At 38.5% G+C, this 17620-nt stretch overlaps 6 protein-coding genes across 6 annotated transcripts in view; 4 read left to right on the top strand and 2 right to left on the bottom strand.

Annotated features, from left to right (window-relative positions):
- LOC108862671 (myosin-9) overlaps positions 1 to 6207 on the top strand; it is a 6405-nt gene extending 198 nt beyond the window's left edge. The window contains exons 2-30 of the mRNA XM_018636882.2: positions 53 to 199; positions 278 to 379; positions 458 to 515; positions 603 to 704; positions 786 to 823; positions 901 to 1027; positions 1107 to 1277; positions 1356 to 1487; positions 1568 to 1677; positions 1757 to 1817; positions 1898 to 2075; positions 2190 to 2395; positions 2498 to 2617; positions 2698 to 2796; positions 2883 to 3104; positions 3173 to 3312; positions 3418 to 3529; positions 3621 to 3668; positions 3761 to 4015; positions 4098 to 4253; positions 4334 to 4540; positions 4622 to 4765; positions 4871 to 4941; positions 5045 to 5144; positions 5214 to 5270; positions 5355 to 5411; positions 5521 to 5601; positions 5697 to 5779; positions 5852 to 6207. Coding sequence (XP_018492384.2) covers positions 53 to 199; positions 278 to 379; positions 458 to 515; positions 603 to 704; positions 786 to 823; positions 901 to 1027; positions 1107 to 1277; positions 1356 to 1487; positions 1568 to 1677; positions 1757 to 1817; positions 1898 to 2075; positions 2190 to 2395; positions 2498 to 2617; positions 2698 to 2796; positions 2883 to 3104; positions 3173 to 3312; positions 3418 to 3529; positions 3621 to 3668; positions 3761 to 4015; positions 4098 to 4253; positions 4334 to 4540; positions 4622 to 4765; positions 4871 to 4941; positions 5045 to 5144; positions 5214 to 5270; positions 5355 to 5411; positions 5521 to 5601; positions 5697 to 5779; positions 5852 to 5975 — 3508 coding nt within the window. The 3' untranslated portion in view covers positions 5976 to 6207. The remainder of the gene's footprint in view (positions 1 to 52; positions 200 to 277; positions 380 to 457; positions 516 to 602; positions 705 to 785; positions 824 to 900; positions 1028 to 1106; positions 1278 to 1355; positions 1488 to 1567; positions 1678 to 1756; positions 1818 to 1897; positions 2076 to 2189; positions 2396 to 2497; positions 2618 to 2697; positions 2797 to 2882; positions 3105 to 3172; positions 3313 to 3417; positions 3530 to 3620; positions 3669 to 3760; positions 4016 to 4097; positions 4254 to 4333; positions 4541 to 4621; positions 4766 to 4870; positions 4942 to 5044; positions 5145 to 5213; positions 5271 to 5354; positions 5412 to 5520; positions 5602 to 5696; positions 5780 to 5851) is intronic.
- LOC108843150 (uncharacterized) overlaps positions 1 to 17620 on the bottom strand; it is an 83252-nt gene that overhangs the window by 65050 nt on the left and 582 nt on the right. The window lies entirely within an intron of this gene.
- Positions 6719 to 9714, top strand: LOC108862739 (uncharacterized). Its single transcript, XM_057004765.1, has 10 exons — positions 6719 to 7040; positions 7184 to 7225; positions 7344 to 7488; positions 7593 to 7822; positions 7990 to 8047; positions 8287 to 8364; positions 8461 to 8549; positions 8746 to 8827; positions 8907 to 9098; positions 9302 to 9714. The coding sequence occupies exons 1-10, from the start codon at positions 6916 to 6918 to the stop codon at positions 9437 to 9439; spliced, it is 1179 nt and encodes a 392-aa protein (XP_056860745.1). The 5' UTR covers positions 6719 to 6915; the 3' UTR covers positions 9440 to 9714.
- On the top strand, positions 10098 to 13178 carry LOC130509099 (uncharacterized). The gene is made up of 4 exons (XM_057004716.1): positions 10098 to 11360; positions 11537 to 11836; positions 11958 to 12049; positions 12165 to 13178. The coding sequence occupies exons 1-4, from the start codon at positions 10392 to 10394 to the stop codon at positions 13033 to 13035; spliced, it is 2232 nt and encodes a 743-aa protein (XP_056860696.1). The 5' UTR covers positions 10098 to 10391; the 3' UTR covers positions 13036 to 13178.
- LOC130509133 (PRA1 family protein E-like) lies at positions 13106 to 13995 on the top strand. The gene has a single exon (XM_057004792.1). It carries the CDS (start codon positions 13184 to 13186, stop codon positions 13802 to 13804), a length of 621 nt encoding a protein of 206 aa, XP_056860772.1. The 5' UTR covers positions 13106 to 13183; the 3' UTR covers positions 13805 to 13995.
- Positions 14049 to 15210, bottom strand: LOC108806120 (prefoldin subunit 4). The gene is made up of 3 exons (XM_018578155.2): positions 15057 to 15210; positions 14830 to 14946; positions 14049 to 14422 (listed from the first exon to the last, which is right to left on the bottom strand). The coding sequence occupies exons 1-3, from the start codon at positions 15066 to 15068 to the stop codon at positions 14162 to 14164; spliced, it is 390 nt and encodes a 129-aa protein (XP_018433657.1). The 5' UTR covers positions 15069 to 15210; the 3' UTR covers positions 14049 to 14161.

Genomic DNA, 17620 nt, shown 5'->3' on the forward strand with positions numbered 1-17620 from the left:
GACCGTCTTATCAGTTCATGAAAAGCTAATTATTGGAAGTCTCGTTTTACAGGTGTGATTTAAAAGCTCTTGAAGATGCATTATGTAAACGTGTTATGGTCACTCCTGAGGAAGTTATTAAGAGAAGTCTTGATCCGCAGAGTGCTGTTACTAGCAGGGACGGTTTCGCTAAGACAGTCTATTCTCGGTTGTTCGATTGGTAGGCTGGTTTAGTAGTCAGAGTAATGTTATCATTTTACATATTTGATGCTAAGTGAATATCTCTAGTTGGGTGCAGGTTGGTAGATAAGATTAATAAGTCTATTGGACAAGATGCTAATTCTAGATCACTGATTGGAGTTCTTGACATTTATGGATTTGAGAGCTTCAAAACTAACAGGTAATAATGAACCTTTACATGATCTAAGGATCACAGATATGCAGTTGGTCATTCCCTGCTAATACCGCTCTGCTTCAGTTTTGAACAGTTCTGTATTAATTTCACTAATGAGAAGTTGCAGCAACATTTCAATCAGGTAGGTTCTTGATTGTAGTGGAAACAAGTTTTTTTTTTGTTCCAGATTTGGTTTAAAATTTATTAGTTTATTTTTTCTGTTTTCCAGCATGTTTTCAAGATGGAACAGGAAGAGTACACAAAAGAAGCAATAGATTGGAGCTACATTGAATTTGTGGACAATCAAGATGTTCTTGATCTTATAGAAAAGGTTGTTTCTTAGTCAAGAAAGGGGACAATGTTGTCAAGATGAATATTTATCTCACTTTCTCCCTTTCTTTTCCATCTGCAGAAGCCTGGTGGCATTGTTGCTCTCCTCGATGAAGCTTGGTAAAGTCTATCAAGTTCCATAGATTTTTCTTGGTGATATATATTATATTCTGAATTTATGAGCCGTTATTTTTCAGTATGTTTCCAAAATCAACGCACGAAACATTTGCAAACAAGCTATATCAGACTTTTAAGGCTCACAAGAGGTTCATCAAACCAAAACTCTCTCGAACAGATTTTACCGTTGCCCATTATGCTGGAGAAGTACGTTTTATGTTCCTATTTGACACAAAGGACTATGTTATCACAAGTTTTCTCATGTCTTCTGAAAATTTCATTTCAGGTTCTCTACCAGTCTGATCTATTTCTTGATAAAAATAAGGACTATGTGATCCCTGAACACCAAGATTTGTTGGGAGCTTCCAAATGTCCTTTTGTCGTCGGTCTTTTCCCTCCACTCCCTGAAGAAACGTCCAAGTCTTCAAAGTTTTCATCCATTGGTTCTCGTTTTAAGGTAGGATCTTTTGAAAATGTTCAGGCTGTTTTAAGGAAGAAATGTTTTACTAAATTAAGCTTGGCCTGATTGATTCAGCTGCAACTCCAGCAACTGATGGAAACATTAAATTCTACCGAGCCTCATTACATCAGATGTGTGAAGCCTAACAATCTTTTAAAGCCTGCCATATTTGAGAATGTGAACATCATGCAGCAACTGCGATGTGGTGTAAGTATAAATAAAAAGTAATAAAGGGTTAGTGAGTTCCGCTTAGCCCTTTTTAAGTTATTAACTCTTAACCTTTATAGGGTGTTTTAGAAGCGATCAGAATTAGTTGCGCAGGGTATCCAACTCGTAAACCTTTCTTTGAGTTCGTAAATCGTTTTGGACTTCTATCTCCTGAGGCTTTAGAAGGGAGGTAATTAAAACAAAATTTTACCGCTTAGTGAGTAGAGTTGAAATCAATAGTTACAGATTCTGAACTTTTCTCTGAACAGCTACGATGAGAAAGTGGCATGTAAAAAGATCTTGGACAGCATGGGACTTAAAGGATACCAGGTAACTGTTCCTCCAGTATCTCTTAGTTAATGAAACCAATTAATAACCAAGTGCAAAGTCATTATCTTTTGGTAATGCAGATTGGTAAAACGAAGGTGTTCTTGAGGGCTGGTCAGATGGCTGAGCTCGACACTAGGAGAACAGAGGTGCTCAGTGGTGCTGCGAAAAATATTCAGAGACGAACACGAACTCATCAGGCTCAGAAACGGTTTATTGTTCTGAGAAAAGCCACAGTATCGCTCCAAGCTCTGTGTAGAGGTGAGTCATCTGATTTGTACATACATACTTGGAAGTGCATTGACACTATTTGACTGATCTTATGAATATGAAAACATTTTAAGTAACTTTTCTCTACTTTTAAAAATATCATAGGAAGACTTTCCTGCAAACGATATGAAAGTTTGAGACGAGAAGCTGCTGCTGTGAAGATTCAGAAGAATGGTCGGAGATATTACTCTAGAAAATCGTATAAAAAGCTCCATGTGTCTGCTCTTTCTGTACAGACTGGTTTAAGAGCAATGGCTGCTCGTAAGCAGTTCAGATTCAGGAAGCAAACAAAGGCTGCCACAGTTGTTCAGGTTCATCTTTTTGCTCGCCAAAATTCAGCGTATAGAAGTCTTAAACTATCTTTACTTTTCTCATGATCATTAACACATAGAGTTTTCTGTTATTAATGGCAGGCTCAGTGGCGTTGTCACAGAGCAACCACTTACTACAAGAAGCTTAAAAATGGAGTGATCATATCTCAGACAAGATGGAGAGGCAGACTTGCTAAGAGAGAACTTAGGAAGCTCAAAATGGTACAACTGCTTTGTTTCCACTTGCTAAAAGTGTTCTTTAGTATTCATAAACATACTCTTAACACTTTTTAAATCTTCAGGCTTCAAGGGAAACAGGAGCACTTAAAGAGGCAAAGGATATGCTTGAAAAGAAAGTTGAGGAACTCACATACCGTGCCCAGTTGGAGAAACGTCTGAGGGTATCTGCCATAGCAACATTATTTTGATTGATCATTTTTTGAAGTAGATACATATATAATGTATAGCGTTGAATAAATTGTTTCAGAGTGATTTAGAAGAAGCAAAAACTCAGGAGATAACAAAACTTCAGAGTTCGTTGGAGGAAATGCGGAAGAAAGTGGATGAAACAAACGCATTGCTTGTGAAGGAACGAGAAGCTGCAAAGAAAGCCGCTGAAGAAGCTCCTCCTGTTATACAAGAGACACAAGTTTTAGTTGAAGATACAAAGAAGATTGAATTGATGACAGAGGAACTGGAGAGTGTAAAGGTACTTTTCGTCACTGATGTTTCCTTGTGACATCTACTTAGCATCAGTAATCATTATCCTTCCAACAGGCTACGCTAGAAAACGAGAAACAGAGGGCTGATGATGCAGTGAGGAAGTTTGAAGAAGCTCAAGAGTCTCTCGATGACAAAAAGAAGAAACTGGAAGAGACAGAGAAGAAAGGTCAGCAACTCCAAGAATCTCTGACAAGGTAAGAATGCATCATCAGGGATTTAATATCTTCCTAACCACCCCTGTATATATGGCTAACTGGTTCTGTAAATTCATGTATGCTTCTGGTAATTTTTCATTTTAGGATGGAGGAAAAGTGCACCAACTTGGAATCGGAGAATAAAGTCTTAAGGCAACAGGCTGTGTCAATGGCACCGAATAAGTTCCTCTCTGGACGCTCCAGGTCCATTCTACAGGTAGCTTAGAACATTAAATCGAAATATAAAACCGCAAAGTATATATTTTTGTCTAGTTCCTGAAGTTGACGATCTGTTTAATAATAAACAGAGAGGTTCAGAGAGTGGTCATCTAGCAGTGGATGCAAGGTCAAGCTTGGTGAGTACATTCGCCACCTGACTTGAGTGAATCAACCAATATAGTTTCACGTCTAAGCTGATGATGGACCAATGGCTTTTGATGTGAATCAGGATCTTCATAGCAACTCAATGAACCAAAGAGATCCATCAGAAGTGGAGGATAAACCACAGAAAACATTAAACGAGAAGCAGCAAGAGAATCACGAGCTGCTTATCCGCTGCATCGTTCAACCTTTGGGTTTCCAGGGGAACCGACCTATCACAGCATGTATCATATACAAATGCCTACTGCAATGGAGGTCGTTTGAAGTTGAACGGACCAGTGTCTTTGATCGCATTATCCAGACTATAGGCCATGCTATTGAGGTTTGGCTTAGGTATTCAGTTATTATGATTGCAAGTGTGTTTGGAATAATAACTAATGTTTTGGGTAAATTGATATTCTCAGAGTCAAGATAACAACAATACATTGGCTTATTGGTTATCAAATGCCTCGACGCTACTTTTACTTCTCCAACGCACACTTAAAGCCAGTGGTGCAGCTGGGATGGCTCCACAGCGGCGTCGTTCATCTTCTGCGACTCTATTTGGAAGGATGACTCAGGTATATATTGATGGTTTTGAACTCCATCAGTATATTTCACTGCAAAGTTTTAAAATGGTGAGAATGTTTCTGTTAATCAGAGCTTCCGTGGAGCACCTCAAGGTGTGAATCTTGCAATGATAACCGGCGGTGCGGGAGGTGGAGCGGATACCTTAAGACAAGTTGAAGCGAAGTACCCTGCTCTGCTGTTTAAGCAGCAGCTCACAGCTTATGTTGAGAAGATATACGGAATGATTCGGGACAACTTGAAGAAGGAGATTTCTCCACTTCTTGGGTTGTGCATTCAGGTATATTATTGCCATTAATCACATCAAATTAAAAGATTGTTCTCGTTAATGTTTATTCTCTCTGTCTTCACCTTCAAATAGGCGCCAAGAACATCTAGGGCGAGTTTAGTGAAAGGAGCATCTCGTTCCGTAGCCAACACGCCAGCTCATGAAGCACTGATTGCACATTGGCAAGGGATTGTGAAGATCCTTATGAACTTCCTCAACACTTTGAAATCAAACAATGTGAGCTTATTTTGCTATAAATATATATATACACACAGTTTCCTCTAAATAGAAAACAAGTTGTGGACAGTTCTGAGTTTGAATCTCTTTATTTATGGGTTTTAGGTTCCTTCGTTCTTGGTGTGTAAGGTGTTTACACAGATATTCTCATTCATCAATGTTCAACTCTTTAACAGGTTTTTTTCTGGGGATCTTAAGCATCTAAAAACCCATTATCTTTTATTCTTTACTATCTTCTACTATTCAACTGGGGTTTTTTTTTTGTTGTCCCTTCAAAAGTCTTCTGTTGAGACGTGAGTGTTGTTCGTTTAGCAACGGCGAGTATGTCAGAGCTGGCTTGTGTGAATTGGAAAACTGGTGTTTTAAGGCAACAGATGAGGTTATCTTTCTCTTCACTCTCCTTACTCAAAACAAAACTTATCAGTTAACTAACAAACAACAATTGCAGTATGCTGGTTCTTCGTGGGAGGAGTTAAAGCATATAAGACAAGCTATTGGGTTTCTGGTAAACATCTTCTATCTAAAACCTTAAAGGATAGTACCCCTATGAGGGTAAACTAGTATTAAATTCTTACTCCAAAAATGCCAGGTCATACACCAAAAACCAAAGAAAACTCTAGATGAGATCAGTCATGATCTTTGCCCGGTAAATTGATCTAATCCTCGTTCAAACACTCTTCTTATATTCCCTTTTGAAAACACTTGAATATGTAGTTGGCATTTGCTGATAAATTGGAAATGTGGTGGGAGGGCAGGTACTGAGCATACAGCAGCTATACAGGATCAGTACGATGTACTGGGACGACAAATACGGCACACACAGCGTTTCTCCTGACGTAAGTCACACCTTAAGAAACTGATGATGTATATGTGTGATTAAGCTTATATAATAATACCCCATCTCTCGCTTTCTCTATTGTATATGAATTAGGTTATAGCAAATATGAGGGTGCTAATGACAGAAGATTCGAACATTGCTGTTAGCAACTCTTTCCTTTTGGATGACGACTCAAGGTTAGTACGTAACTTGGTTCGATGATGACTTTCTAATTACCTCCTTTTAAAATGATTTTTTTTTTCTGGCAGCATACCTTTCTCGGTTGATGATTTATCAAAGTCGATGGAGAGATTTGAGATTGCTGATATCGAACCACCACCTTTAATCCGGGAGAATTCTGGATTTAGCTTTTTATTGCCCGTCGCTGAGTGATCCTCTCGTCTCTCTGTTTCTAACTTTACACACCAACGAAAACCAAAGTTAGCTCTAGTGTCTTGTCTTCCTCCTTTTTACCAAATCTAGATCGCTTGTGACTCAAGTAAATGCCCTTGTGAAATTCTTAAGGAGATTTATATTCTTGTGTTCAGTATTACATCCACATTCCTTATGTGACTTTATGTATTAATGTTCGTTTTTTTAATAATAATCGAATGTTCGTTTTGAATTATACCTCTCTGGAAGTTGAATCATAGGCATGCACTACAGTTATGGAAACGGAGTTCTAACATTGCTCACGGTAGAAAAATTAACCCCAAAGAAATTAAAAATTAACCCTTAAATATGACACACAAATTCTCTAAATCTTAATCCATGTTAAGGTGAACAATCTCATCTTTGTGGTCACTGGTCACTAAAGTAGAATTCAAACAAATGAATTTCAAAAATTATTTATGTAATTTTTTTACAAATTTTTAAATTAGAAATATGGTGGTACTCAAAAGAAAAAAAAAACATCCCAATATATGAAAAATTCCATGTTTAACTAACTTGAAAGTACTGACAATTATAAAAATCAGTGGTATTAGTTAACTCTTTGATAAATTTATACCAAGTCACAATGCATAAATCATGAATAACACGAAAGTTTAACATTAAGCTCAAAATTATAAGGATCCAACTACAATCGCATGATTAGATATATAAATGAATCATCATATAAAAATATAAACAGTGCTTTTTTTATATATAGTTTCCGAGCTATCGTCTTCTTTGCCGTTTCCTTCCACGGCTCCCTGTCACTCACTACCACCACCGCCGGCAAACTGAATTCTTAATCGGGGTTCCATCGTCGCCACTGAATTCTCTATGTTCAATAGATCTTCGTGAAATATCCACAGTACCCGTTTCCAGATCTTCTTCACAAAAAAAAAAAATGAAGATTCCTATAGTCGTAGTCGTAGTAATGCTTGTATGCTACTCGTTCTTCGCCTCCACTTCCGGAGACGCGACTATTCACACGAACAATTGGGCTGTCTTGGTCTGCACCTCTCGATTCTGGTGATCCTCTCTCATTCCTCTATAGCTGGCTTGACTTCGATCTCAATTCCTCTTAATTGATTGCGCAATAGTAACGTAGTGAATCATAATGAGCATATGAAATGAATTTTCAAAATGGTGATAGGCTTTGCTATTTTTCTCAGGTTTAACTACCGGCACATGGCCAATACACTCTCCCTCTATAGGTGAAACGCTCTCTCTCTTTTTTTCTTTCCCTTAACCATCATCCATGGAGGTAGCATTCATTCTCTTCACATTCTGATTCTTACCTCTTTGTTTCTCTTTACTTGGTGTGTTTTACAGGACAGTCAAGAGACTCGGAATACCTGATGAAAGGATCATCCTCATGCTAGCTGATGATATGGCCTGTAATTCTAGAAATCAATATCCTGCTCAAGTTTTCAACAACGAGAACCACCACATTAACCTCTACGGTGATAACGTCGAGGTTAAACTTTCTTTCTTTCTTTTGCTGTTTAATGTTATTAGTAGCGAATGTTTTCCTAGAAGGAGAGCTGATTGTATGATTTTCATTTTTTTTTTCTCAATCAGGTGGATTATCGTGGCTACGAGGTGACGGTTGAGAATTTCTTGCGGGTTTTGACTGGGCGTCATGAGAATGCTGTTCCTAGGTCCAAGCGTCTCCTCAGTGATGAGGGTAGTCATATTCTACTCTACATGACTGGCCACGGAGGTGATGAGTTCCTCAAGTTTCAAGATGCTGAAGAACTCCAGAGTCACGATTTAGCTGATGCTGTCAAACAGATGAAAGAGAAGCGTAGGTATGTTTTATGTTTCTCCATTTATCGTCTTCATATGTGACTCAGTTTCTTTTGCATATAGCTCTTCCATGGGCCATCTCTTGGTGGAACAAACATTAGTCATTTCTTGTTTCATCTTCACTTATGTTGTGAGAATCTAATCTAATGACGTTATTCGGCTAGTTTAGATTCAAGGAGCTGATGATCATGGTTGATACTTGCCAAGCTGCCACCCTCTTTAACCAGGTACGTCTTAGTTTTACTTTGTCATAGTTGATTTCGTCTTTATATAAAAACGTTCTCGTAAACCAAATATATAGTTTTGCTCTGCCTTTGGAGTTAAGATTTTGATAACCATCGTATCTTTACGGCTTGTCCGGGGAGCTTGTTCTTAGCAGTTATTCCGGCTTATGTTTCGCAATGTACAAAAATCGACATCTAAACTATCATTTGGATATTTCTCTTACGCTGTTAAACATTCTTAGCTTCAATCTCCTGGTGTTTTGACCATTGGTAGCAGTCTTAAAGGAGAGAACTCATACTCTCATCACCTTGACTCAGATGTAAGTGCCCTTGACTATTATTTATGAACGGAAACTATGTTTTCTCTTTTTTTTATCACTGTATTAATCTCTACTTGTAATATTATTTTGCCTCAGATTGGTGTATCTGTTGTAGACCGGTTTACTTATTACACTCTTGCCTTCTTCGAGAGGTTCAATATCTATGACAATGCATCACTTAACAGGTACGATAAGTCCATAACTATGCAACTCTTGTCACCATCATTCTCTGCTAACATTTATTATGCCTGAGTTGTAATATTTTAAGGAGAATGGTTCTCTGTATGTTTTACCTCTGACATTTATTGATCATTGTTAAAATCCTTTTATTAGCTGAACTCTCTCTGAGCTACAAACATCCGTTCACTTCTTGTTGTGCAGTTTGTTTAGGTCCTATGATCCAAGACAGCTAATGTCTACTGCTTACTACCGCACTGATCTTTACCAGCCACATCTGTCGGAGGTAAGGAGGAAATGTACTCCACAGTGTCTCGTTTTAATTTTGTAAGAGTGAGCTTAAGTTCACTTATTATGGGATTTAGGTACCGGTCACAAATTTCTTCGGTTCAGTTATGGAGACGATTCATACTGATTCAGCTTACCATGCCTTCTCGAGTAGAATCTCCAATAGCAAGATCAAATCCGATACGCCATTCATTCATGTTTCGTCGGAGCAAGATGTTAAAGAAGATCTTCAGAATACAAACAGCCAAAACGAGGAGTTGAAAACTGAGGTTTCTCTCCATACTTCCTTCACTGATTTTTAGCAAAGTAGAGCAGTTATGAGTTGGATTTATTGCTTACATAAATGAAATATTATAACCAAATTATGAGTTTGAGCTGGGTTAGGTGCATGATTAACATATTCGCTTACGGGCTTGTGTTCATCCTTTTCGGTGTAGAAATTGAGATCCACATGTTATGTTTGTTGTTGCAGAAGCAAAAATGTCCATATTCAAACATGCGGGTAGACCTCCACGAGAAACTGAAGAAGATTGAAAATGTGGATACAGTGGTTAACCTCAGCATAGCGGTGATGATTCTCGTTGTAATGGTGTCATCATCTTTGTTATGATGACGCAGCGCTCTATGAGCCCGCTCTTAGTATAGGATGATGATCTTCATCATGATAATCCCTGTTGTATGATCGTCACTGTTACAGCTTGACATCAATGTATTACTTTTTAACTTTAAATTGTTTGTTAACTCTTGGTACAGAGGTTACCACAACAAATGTTAGCCACATATACTGCAGATTAGTTGACTTTCCGACAGAGTTGACTAGTGTTTATATAATTGTAGTTCTTAAATTTATTGTGAAATTAAGAAAGAAGTTGAGTTAAACTGATTTTTTTAACCTGCAGATATTTCCATTTAATTACTTGAACTGTTGTATGTGTACATTTACTAAGCTGGATTTAATTTTGCTGTCTATCATTAGAGAGTAATAATGAAATCATCATTGTGAATTCCATAAACTTGGGAAATATGTAATCTACGTATAGAAACATTTCTCTTATACTTTAGGGTATATGGTAAATAAAAGTTATTATAGACTTTAAAAGCGACATATACATATCACAGCCACATAAGCTACAAGGCAACAAATGATTCTCTCATCTCACCTATCCATCTTTTTCTCCCTATCTCCTGAATCTGAGTCTGACTCTTTACTTGCTTCTTTTAATTACTCTCATTCTTATTTAAAAAAAAAAACTAAAGGGAGAGGAGCATCATGGGTACACAACAACAAGACAACAGTATCATACAACATTATTTTCACATTCCTCTTGCTTCTCAAAACCTACCTGTACTCTCTCTCTCTCTCACTCATTTCTTTAATTAATTTTTAAACACTATTTCTCTCTTTCTTCAGCTTTGATGCATCTTCTCCTCTCACACACAAAGCCCCATAATATTAATTACTTTGTCTCTCTCAGCTTCGCAATTTGTAAATCACCTGGGGACTCTCACCGTAACCCCCGAGATCTGACTCCCTCCCCCTCGCGTCTCTAGATCCGTCGGCGATGGCGAATCTAGTCCCCGGCGTCCTCCTCAAGCTCCTCCAGCACATGAACACCGACGTCAAAATCGCCGGAGAGCACAGGTCATCCCTCCTACAAGTAATCAGCATCGTCCCGGCGCTAGCCGGAGGCGAGCTGTTCCCGAACCAGGGCTTCTACCTCAAAGTCTCCGACTCCTCCCACGCCACCTACGTCTCTCTCCCCGACGAGCACGACGATCTGATCCTGAGCGATAAGCTCCAGTTAGGTCAGTTCATCCACGTGGACAGAGTCGAATCCTCTTCCCCCGTCCCCATCCTCCGCGGCGTTAGGCCCGTCCCCGGTAGGCATCCTTGTCTCGGCACTCCCGAGGATATAGTGGCTGCGGATGCCTTAGGGTTCCTTAGTGATGATAGCAAGAAGAAGGTTAAGTCGGTTACTAGTGAGGTTGAGAGAGGAGTAGGGAATAATAATAATAATAATAATAGTAGAGTGAGTGTTAGTAGTAGCTCTAAAGATGAGTCTTCTAAGAAGGCTTTGGTACGAGCCAAGTCTGGTAAGACGAGTTTGGTTTTGGATGTGAAGAAGGAAGCGTTGGGGAAGGTGAAGACTTCTTTTTCCTCTTCCGGGGGTTCGAAATCGATACCTTCTTCGCCAACTAGTTGTTATTCTTTGCCTACTTCTTTTGCCAAGTTTGCGAATGGGGTTAAGCAGCATCAGCAGCAGCATGTGAAGCCGAAGGCCGCTTTGGAGAAAGGCTCTCCGAGGATGATGGGGTTGTTGTCGGAGAGAGGGAGGTCTCCGCTTAGAGTGGAGAGTCCGAGCGTTGTTGGGAAGAAGCTTCCCATGATTAAGAGTTTCGTGCAGGGGATTGAGTTTGGAGCTAAGGCGCTGAGGAAAAGCTGGGAAGGGAATTTGGATATTAGGGGTTCTGATAGCTCGAGATTGAAGGTTGCTAAACGTGATTCGACCCCTGATTCTCGGAGTTTAACTGTAAGCTTCTTCCGTGGCGTTTACATATATGAGCACTTGATTTGAAACTGTCGAATCCAAGTTTGTATCATACTTTTGTCTGTTATTCTATCAGTTGATGTACCATTGTGTTTGCAGATTCATCTGTTTCCTTTTCCAATCTTCTGAATATAGCTTTGTATAATCTCGGTTTCTAGGGTCCGAGGAAAAGCACATCTAGTGAGAAGCTGCCAAGCAAACAGGAGAGGGCTAACGTATTTGCAAAATCATCCAAGGAGCAGAGTAAAACCCAGTCAACTAAGAAGGTCGAGACAGCAGGAGTGGTGGACACCAAGGATAAAACGAGTAAACCTAAATCTACATCCGTAGGAAAGAAATCTACTGGTGAGAATGGGTTGCCTGGGAATTTGGTCAAGGTCCCTGTTAATAGTAAAAGATTAGCATCTGCCACTGTCCAATGGGGTTCACTCCCCTCATCTCTTTCAAGGCTAGGACAGGTATGAGCTTTTGACTGTTCTTGTATCCTTATATTATTTAGTCTTTGGCATCGTATTTAGATTTCAAGACAAGCTCGTTAATTAGCTCTCATTGCTGATAATGGTATCAATATTTTTTCAGGAAGTCTTGAGGCATAGAGATGCTGCTCAAGTTGTTGCAATAGAAGCCATGCAAGAAGCATCTGCTTCCGAGAGCTTACTTCAATGCCTCATGTTCGTAATCTCTAACAAAAGCCTTTTTCCATTAATTCTGGCATTGAATGCTGAATTTAGTTTATTACTGCCTTTGGTTGTTTCTAAACTTTATACCTGCTTCTCCATTTTGTAGTATGTACAACGATCTTATGTCAACGGCTAAGGAAGATGATCCATTGCCTGTCGTTGAGCAGTTCTTGAAACTCCACTCCGGTCTGAAGAACGCTCAAATAACAACCGATTCATTGTCCAAATTAATTTCTTCAACATCCTCCCCAGAAAATGAAGAGAACAAATCTGAGGAAGCTGTAAAAGTGGCTGCAGAAAAGCAGAAACTAGCAGCCTCTTGGGTCCAAGCTGCGTTAGTCACTAACTTATCAGCCTTCTCTGTCTACACCAACAAACCAACCAAATCTACTGCATCCAAGAGCAAACCCGTGATCATACTCGAGACCCCCGGCAATAATCCCACCGGGAAACCACGTGGAAGCGTCCAAACCCGGCCAACGGTTGGATCTAAACTCGTGGCGCAAGGCATGATACGTAAACACAGAGAAAACAGTAGCAGCCAAAAGGCCAACACGGTAGCAGCAGCAGCAGGATCAGAATCTCCACCGCTAAACTGGGTGAAAGGGAACGGTCTGAACGAGGCAACCGATCTAGCGGAGAAGTTGCAAACGGTATCTCAAGATTGGTTTTTGGGTTTCGTGGAGAGATTCTTGGACGCAGACGTTGTGGAGACGTCTTCGAACCTGTCTGATAACGGACAGATAGCTGGGATGCTGTCTCAGCTGAAGAGTGTGAATGACTGGTTAGACGAGATTGGTTCAAAAGAAGATGAAGAAGGGTTACAAGAAGTCTCAAAGGAAACAATAGATAGATTACGTAAGAAGATATACGAGTATCTTCTCACGCATGTGGAGTCAGCAGCTGCAGCGCTTGGTGGTGGCGGCTCCGTCTCTTCTCCTAGACCCAAACCAATCGAAACCAAATCAAAGAGATGATAAAAATGTTATACTTGAGATTTGTTTATGCTATTTTTGTAATTAATTAAACATACGAGGTCCCAAAAGAAAATTCAATAACTTTAAAATAGGAAAGACTCTTTCTCATTTGTTGACTCTCTTAACAGATCTGTTTAAATCTCCTCCAATGAATCAAAAGCCTCCTCCTCCGCCGTACGGTTACGGTGGAGGACCTTCTTCATCCTCCCCTTCGAACACAACCATCGGGACGTTAAGTGCACGCGCCAAGCAGACGACGCAATCGGTGATCGCCACGCTCCGTCCATGGCGAATGCTTCTGGATCTGTCCGCGGTCTCTCTCCCTCGCAAATACGACGAGGCCATGGCCAACCTGAGGCAGAACCTCTCTTACTTCCGCGCGAACTACGCGCTCGCCGTCCTCGGGATCGTTTTCCTCGGCCTCGTCTACCACCCGATATCTATGGCCGCGTTTATCGTCGTCTTCGTCGCGTGGATCCTCCTCTACTTCTCCCGCGACGGCAGCGATCCGATCGTGGTATCTGGGAGAGAAGTCGATGACCGGATTGTCCTGGGTTTACTTAGCGTGGTGACGGTTTTGGCGTTGGTTTACACAGATGTAGGCGAGAACGTTCTGGTTTCGCTCATCGTTGGTTTGCTCATGGTCGGTGCTCATGCCGCTGTTCGTAATACCGGTGATTTGTTTATTGATGAAGAATCTGCTCGCCAAGGTGGTCTGGTCTCTGCCGGTTCAGTAAACCGGGGAACGGGAAGTTATACCCCAATTTGAGTTACCCGGTTTAGTCACATTTCTTGTGGTTTGCTTTAAGGCTGAGGAAAGTTTCCACTGGTAACCAAATGGAAACCAAGCTCGGTTACGTGTGTGTTGTATTTCGGTTGAACTTGTGTAAGACTTGTGGGAAGTTTTGGTTTTATAACTGAAATTGGTTTTGTATTGGTAAATTAATATTGAATTGCAAACTCTTGGCAACAAATCATATTAAGTAAATGAAATTTCAAGAACCCTCTAGTGATTAATGCAAACGAAAATGTATATCGTTCTAAAAAAACAATGTTTTACACTCGGTTACACAGAGAGTAATGGAGAAAGAAACACAAAGCTGGTTGGAAGCAATGTATGATTCGATCAATCTTCTTCAAGGTTGATAGAATCCTTGAACTTAGCATACAACACCTTCTTAAGCTCAGCCATTTGTGAGACGAGTGATTCCTTCTCTTGCTCGAGCTTCTCAAGGGATTTGCAGGTGGCCTCTTTCATCTCTTCAATCCTTGTTTCCACCTCATCCTTGGGCACATGAGCAAAGACTTCTCCGATCTGAAACCGCACCATCTCCTCATCAGCAAGGATCAGCTCGTTCCCTGCGTCCTCCAGATTATCACACTTCTCCTGCATAATCATAAAATTTTTGGGATCAAGCTAGATGCAGAGAAAACAGTGCCGTAATAAACCAGGAAGGAACATAACAAAACGTATTGCAAAGTCTCTCACATGTCTTTTGTGCAATAATCTAGCATGAACTAAGAAAGTAATTTTCAGACAATTAATTCTTAACTACGAGAGCTCTATGAAAAGACATAACTGAGCATTACCGTAAGTAACGACATGTTTCTGAGATGTCAACACAATTTACAATAGCTAAACTAATTTGTATTGGATTGTAGATGGTGTAAGTGAGTATGATTGATAAATATTTGAATCCTAATTACCGATTAATTTGACCTAATCTCTGAGTTGAAAACCCCAAATTAAAATCAAAACGTTGTGGAGGATTAGATGATAGGGAGGGAGGTAACCTTGGCGAATTTGATTTCGTCTTCGAGTTCATGGAATCGATTGTTGAAGCGGCTGAAGGTATTAATGTTCTGCTGGTCCTGCCAAGTCACCTCCATCTCAGATCCACTACTCTTCCCCTGCAAACATAATCATTCACACACACACACACACACACACCAATTGTTAGACACCACAAACAATTCAGTATCGGAAAATTTTCACTATAAAATTTTAAGAATTTCTTTACTTGCTGCTGCATTTTCGTTCGTTTCTCTCGACGATTGAAAAGTTTTTTTTTCCTCCTCTCTTTTGGTTGTGGGATTCACAAAATTGGCAAGGGCAACCAACCTCAAGCGAGCGCAGTGTTATTTTTTTTTCCGTGTATTTGATTGTAAAAGGGGCAACAAGCCCAATACAAAGTGAATTCGAAGCCCAAGTACTAAACCCTATTAGTTGACCCCAGAGAGTCCATCCTTCCTAATTTTCCTATTCTCTATTTCTTATAATAATATATCTTTTTTTTGTCAAAGATTACTACAATTTTTTTATAATTGTGATTTGTGAGTTTCTTCTAAACGATTTTTAATATATTTTTCTCGTACGTGTTTAATGATATATAGAGAATTGCATGGAATAATAGGTAAGATAACATTTTTATCAGTTGAAGTGAAATATATACTATTTAAAGAATCCACCTATTGCAAAATAGCTTTTGTTTGTTTGCTTGCTTGTTAAAGCATATATACCAGTGTACCATGCAGCATCCATAATCTATATAAGAAGGATTCTACCATTTTCTCTACGGATATTCGTATCTGCAATCTATGTGCTACCAGTGCCGGTCCGGACTCGTCAGACGCCTAAAGCGGACAAAAAAATTACTGCCCTTAAATCATAAATATTTTTTTCTCTTTATATTTACAGTTTCACTTAATTCTTAATTTTATTAAAACATCAAAATGTTCTCACTTTTTATTTTTTTCTCTTTATATTTACAGTTTCACTTCATTCTTAATTCTTAATTCTAGTTATTGATTGTTTTTATAAATTTTAAATATATAACTTATAAAATAGAGCTGAACATATTACAAAATCACTTTAACATCAATTTTACTTTGTTAAATTTAATGAATTTCATAAAGTTTTATAGAATATTAGAACACTATGATAATTTTATATTTTTTGAATTTCAATAGTTTCCAAGAAATTACAAAATGAAGAAATAAAAAGATTAAATAGGAGATGCATCTATTCCTACTAAAATCAATCAATGAAAGGTGGAATAAAAGTAATTTATAATTCAAATTAACTGTTATAACATGAATTCTAACAAATAAAACTGTAAGAAATATAAAAGATAAACTAGAAAGAAGATCAATTGTCTTTAATAAAGTAAAAAGATGAACTAGGTTTGATTTTATTTAATTGTTTCTCTTCTTTTTTCAGACATCGCAGGATTCAAACCTGTCAACTGCAGGTCGACATAAAATTTAATAAGCCACTAGACTAAGCTGAATGTTTGTAAGTTTGGCGCCCCTAAGTGTTTTATATTCTCTGGCTTTATGGGCTTTAGCCCAGGACCGGCCATGTGTGCTACGTATGTTAACACTTTTCTAATTACTTTGCTGCACACATTTTATTTTCAACTTAAATGAATTATTAATTAATCTATAATCAATGTCTTCAACAAGCAAAGTAATTAGAAAAGTGTTAACATTATGTTGCACATAGATGGCAGATGACAACAACTCTTTGTTAGTGAAGAAAAAAAAAACATGAATGCTTAACTTCATACACATACAACAGCATTTGTGGAATTGATTTTCGGCGGCTCTGCATCCTCGAGACTCCCAATGGTCACTTAGAGAATATGGAAATCAGAGAGCTGACTCTGCACAAAGAAAACACACACAAAAAACAGTTAAGTTTCATGATCATCAAATAGTTAATTAAGTAAATAAGAAAAAAGAAAAAAAAATTACCTCAGACATACCCCTACTGCAGGTAGAATGTTCAAGATCCAAATACAAACGAATCCAATGAGTGTTTTGCAGCTCATGTTCCTCTAACTACAAAAATAAAAGAACCAATAAAAAACACATATGAATAGAGGAAAGCAAAATTGTGTAATAGGTGTTAATGAATTGTTTTTACCTTTATAAATGATTGGTATCAGTAATCATCTCTGAAGAGGGACAGAGAGGCAGAGGTAAATTATGTTCGCAGGCTGGTTGGCAAAGTGGAGGTGGCACCTTCAAACCTCAAGGTCTAGCTATATGGACCGAAATATCTAAAACTCCAATAGCTTCTTCACAAACTAAAGCATGGAATGGTTGGAACTGCCAAGAAACTGGATTGAATGCATCTATGATAAGAAAGTAGAGGGCAGCACCAAAATTCATTCTCATGTTTGAACTCTTTAAGCTAAAGAGTTTCCAGTTAGTACCGTGAAACAATATAATTTCAATGTATTAGAAAATAATAAGCTGATAAAAAGAATGTAAAAAGATTTAAAATATGATTATTGCCTCCAACTTTATAATAATGTATCCACTAATCATTTTTGGTGATTATAATATGTATTATAGTGTACATGATAATACTTAAACTAGCATCAGTATTGTTTAATTTTTTACTGTCCAAACAATATAATAACGTATCCACTAATCATTTTTAAAATTCTCAAACTCAAACAACCCGAACACATCATAGTGTTTATTTTCAATAATAATTTTTGGTTATTTCAACCATATTTTCTTCGATTAAAGAATCTCGACTAATTATATGCATGGATAAAACTCTAAGAAAGTG

Source organism: Raphanus sativus, chromosome 1 (genome assembly GCF_000801105.2).
Source record: "Raphanus sativus cultivar WK10039 chromosome 1, ASM80110v3, whole genome shotgun sequence".
Taxonomy (NCBI): domain Eukaryota; kingdom Viridiplantae; phylum Streptophyta; class Magnoliopsida; order Brassicales; family Brassicaceae; genus Raphanus; species Raphanus sativus.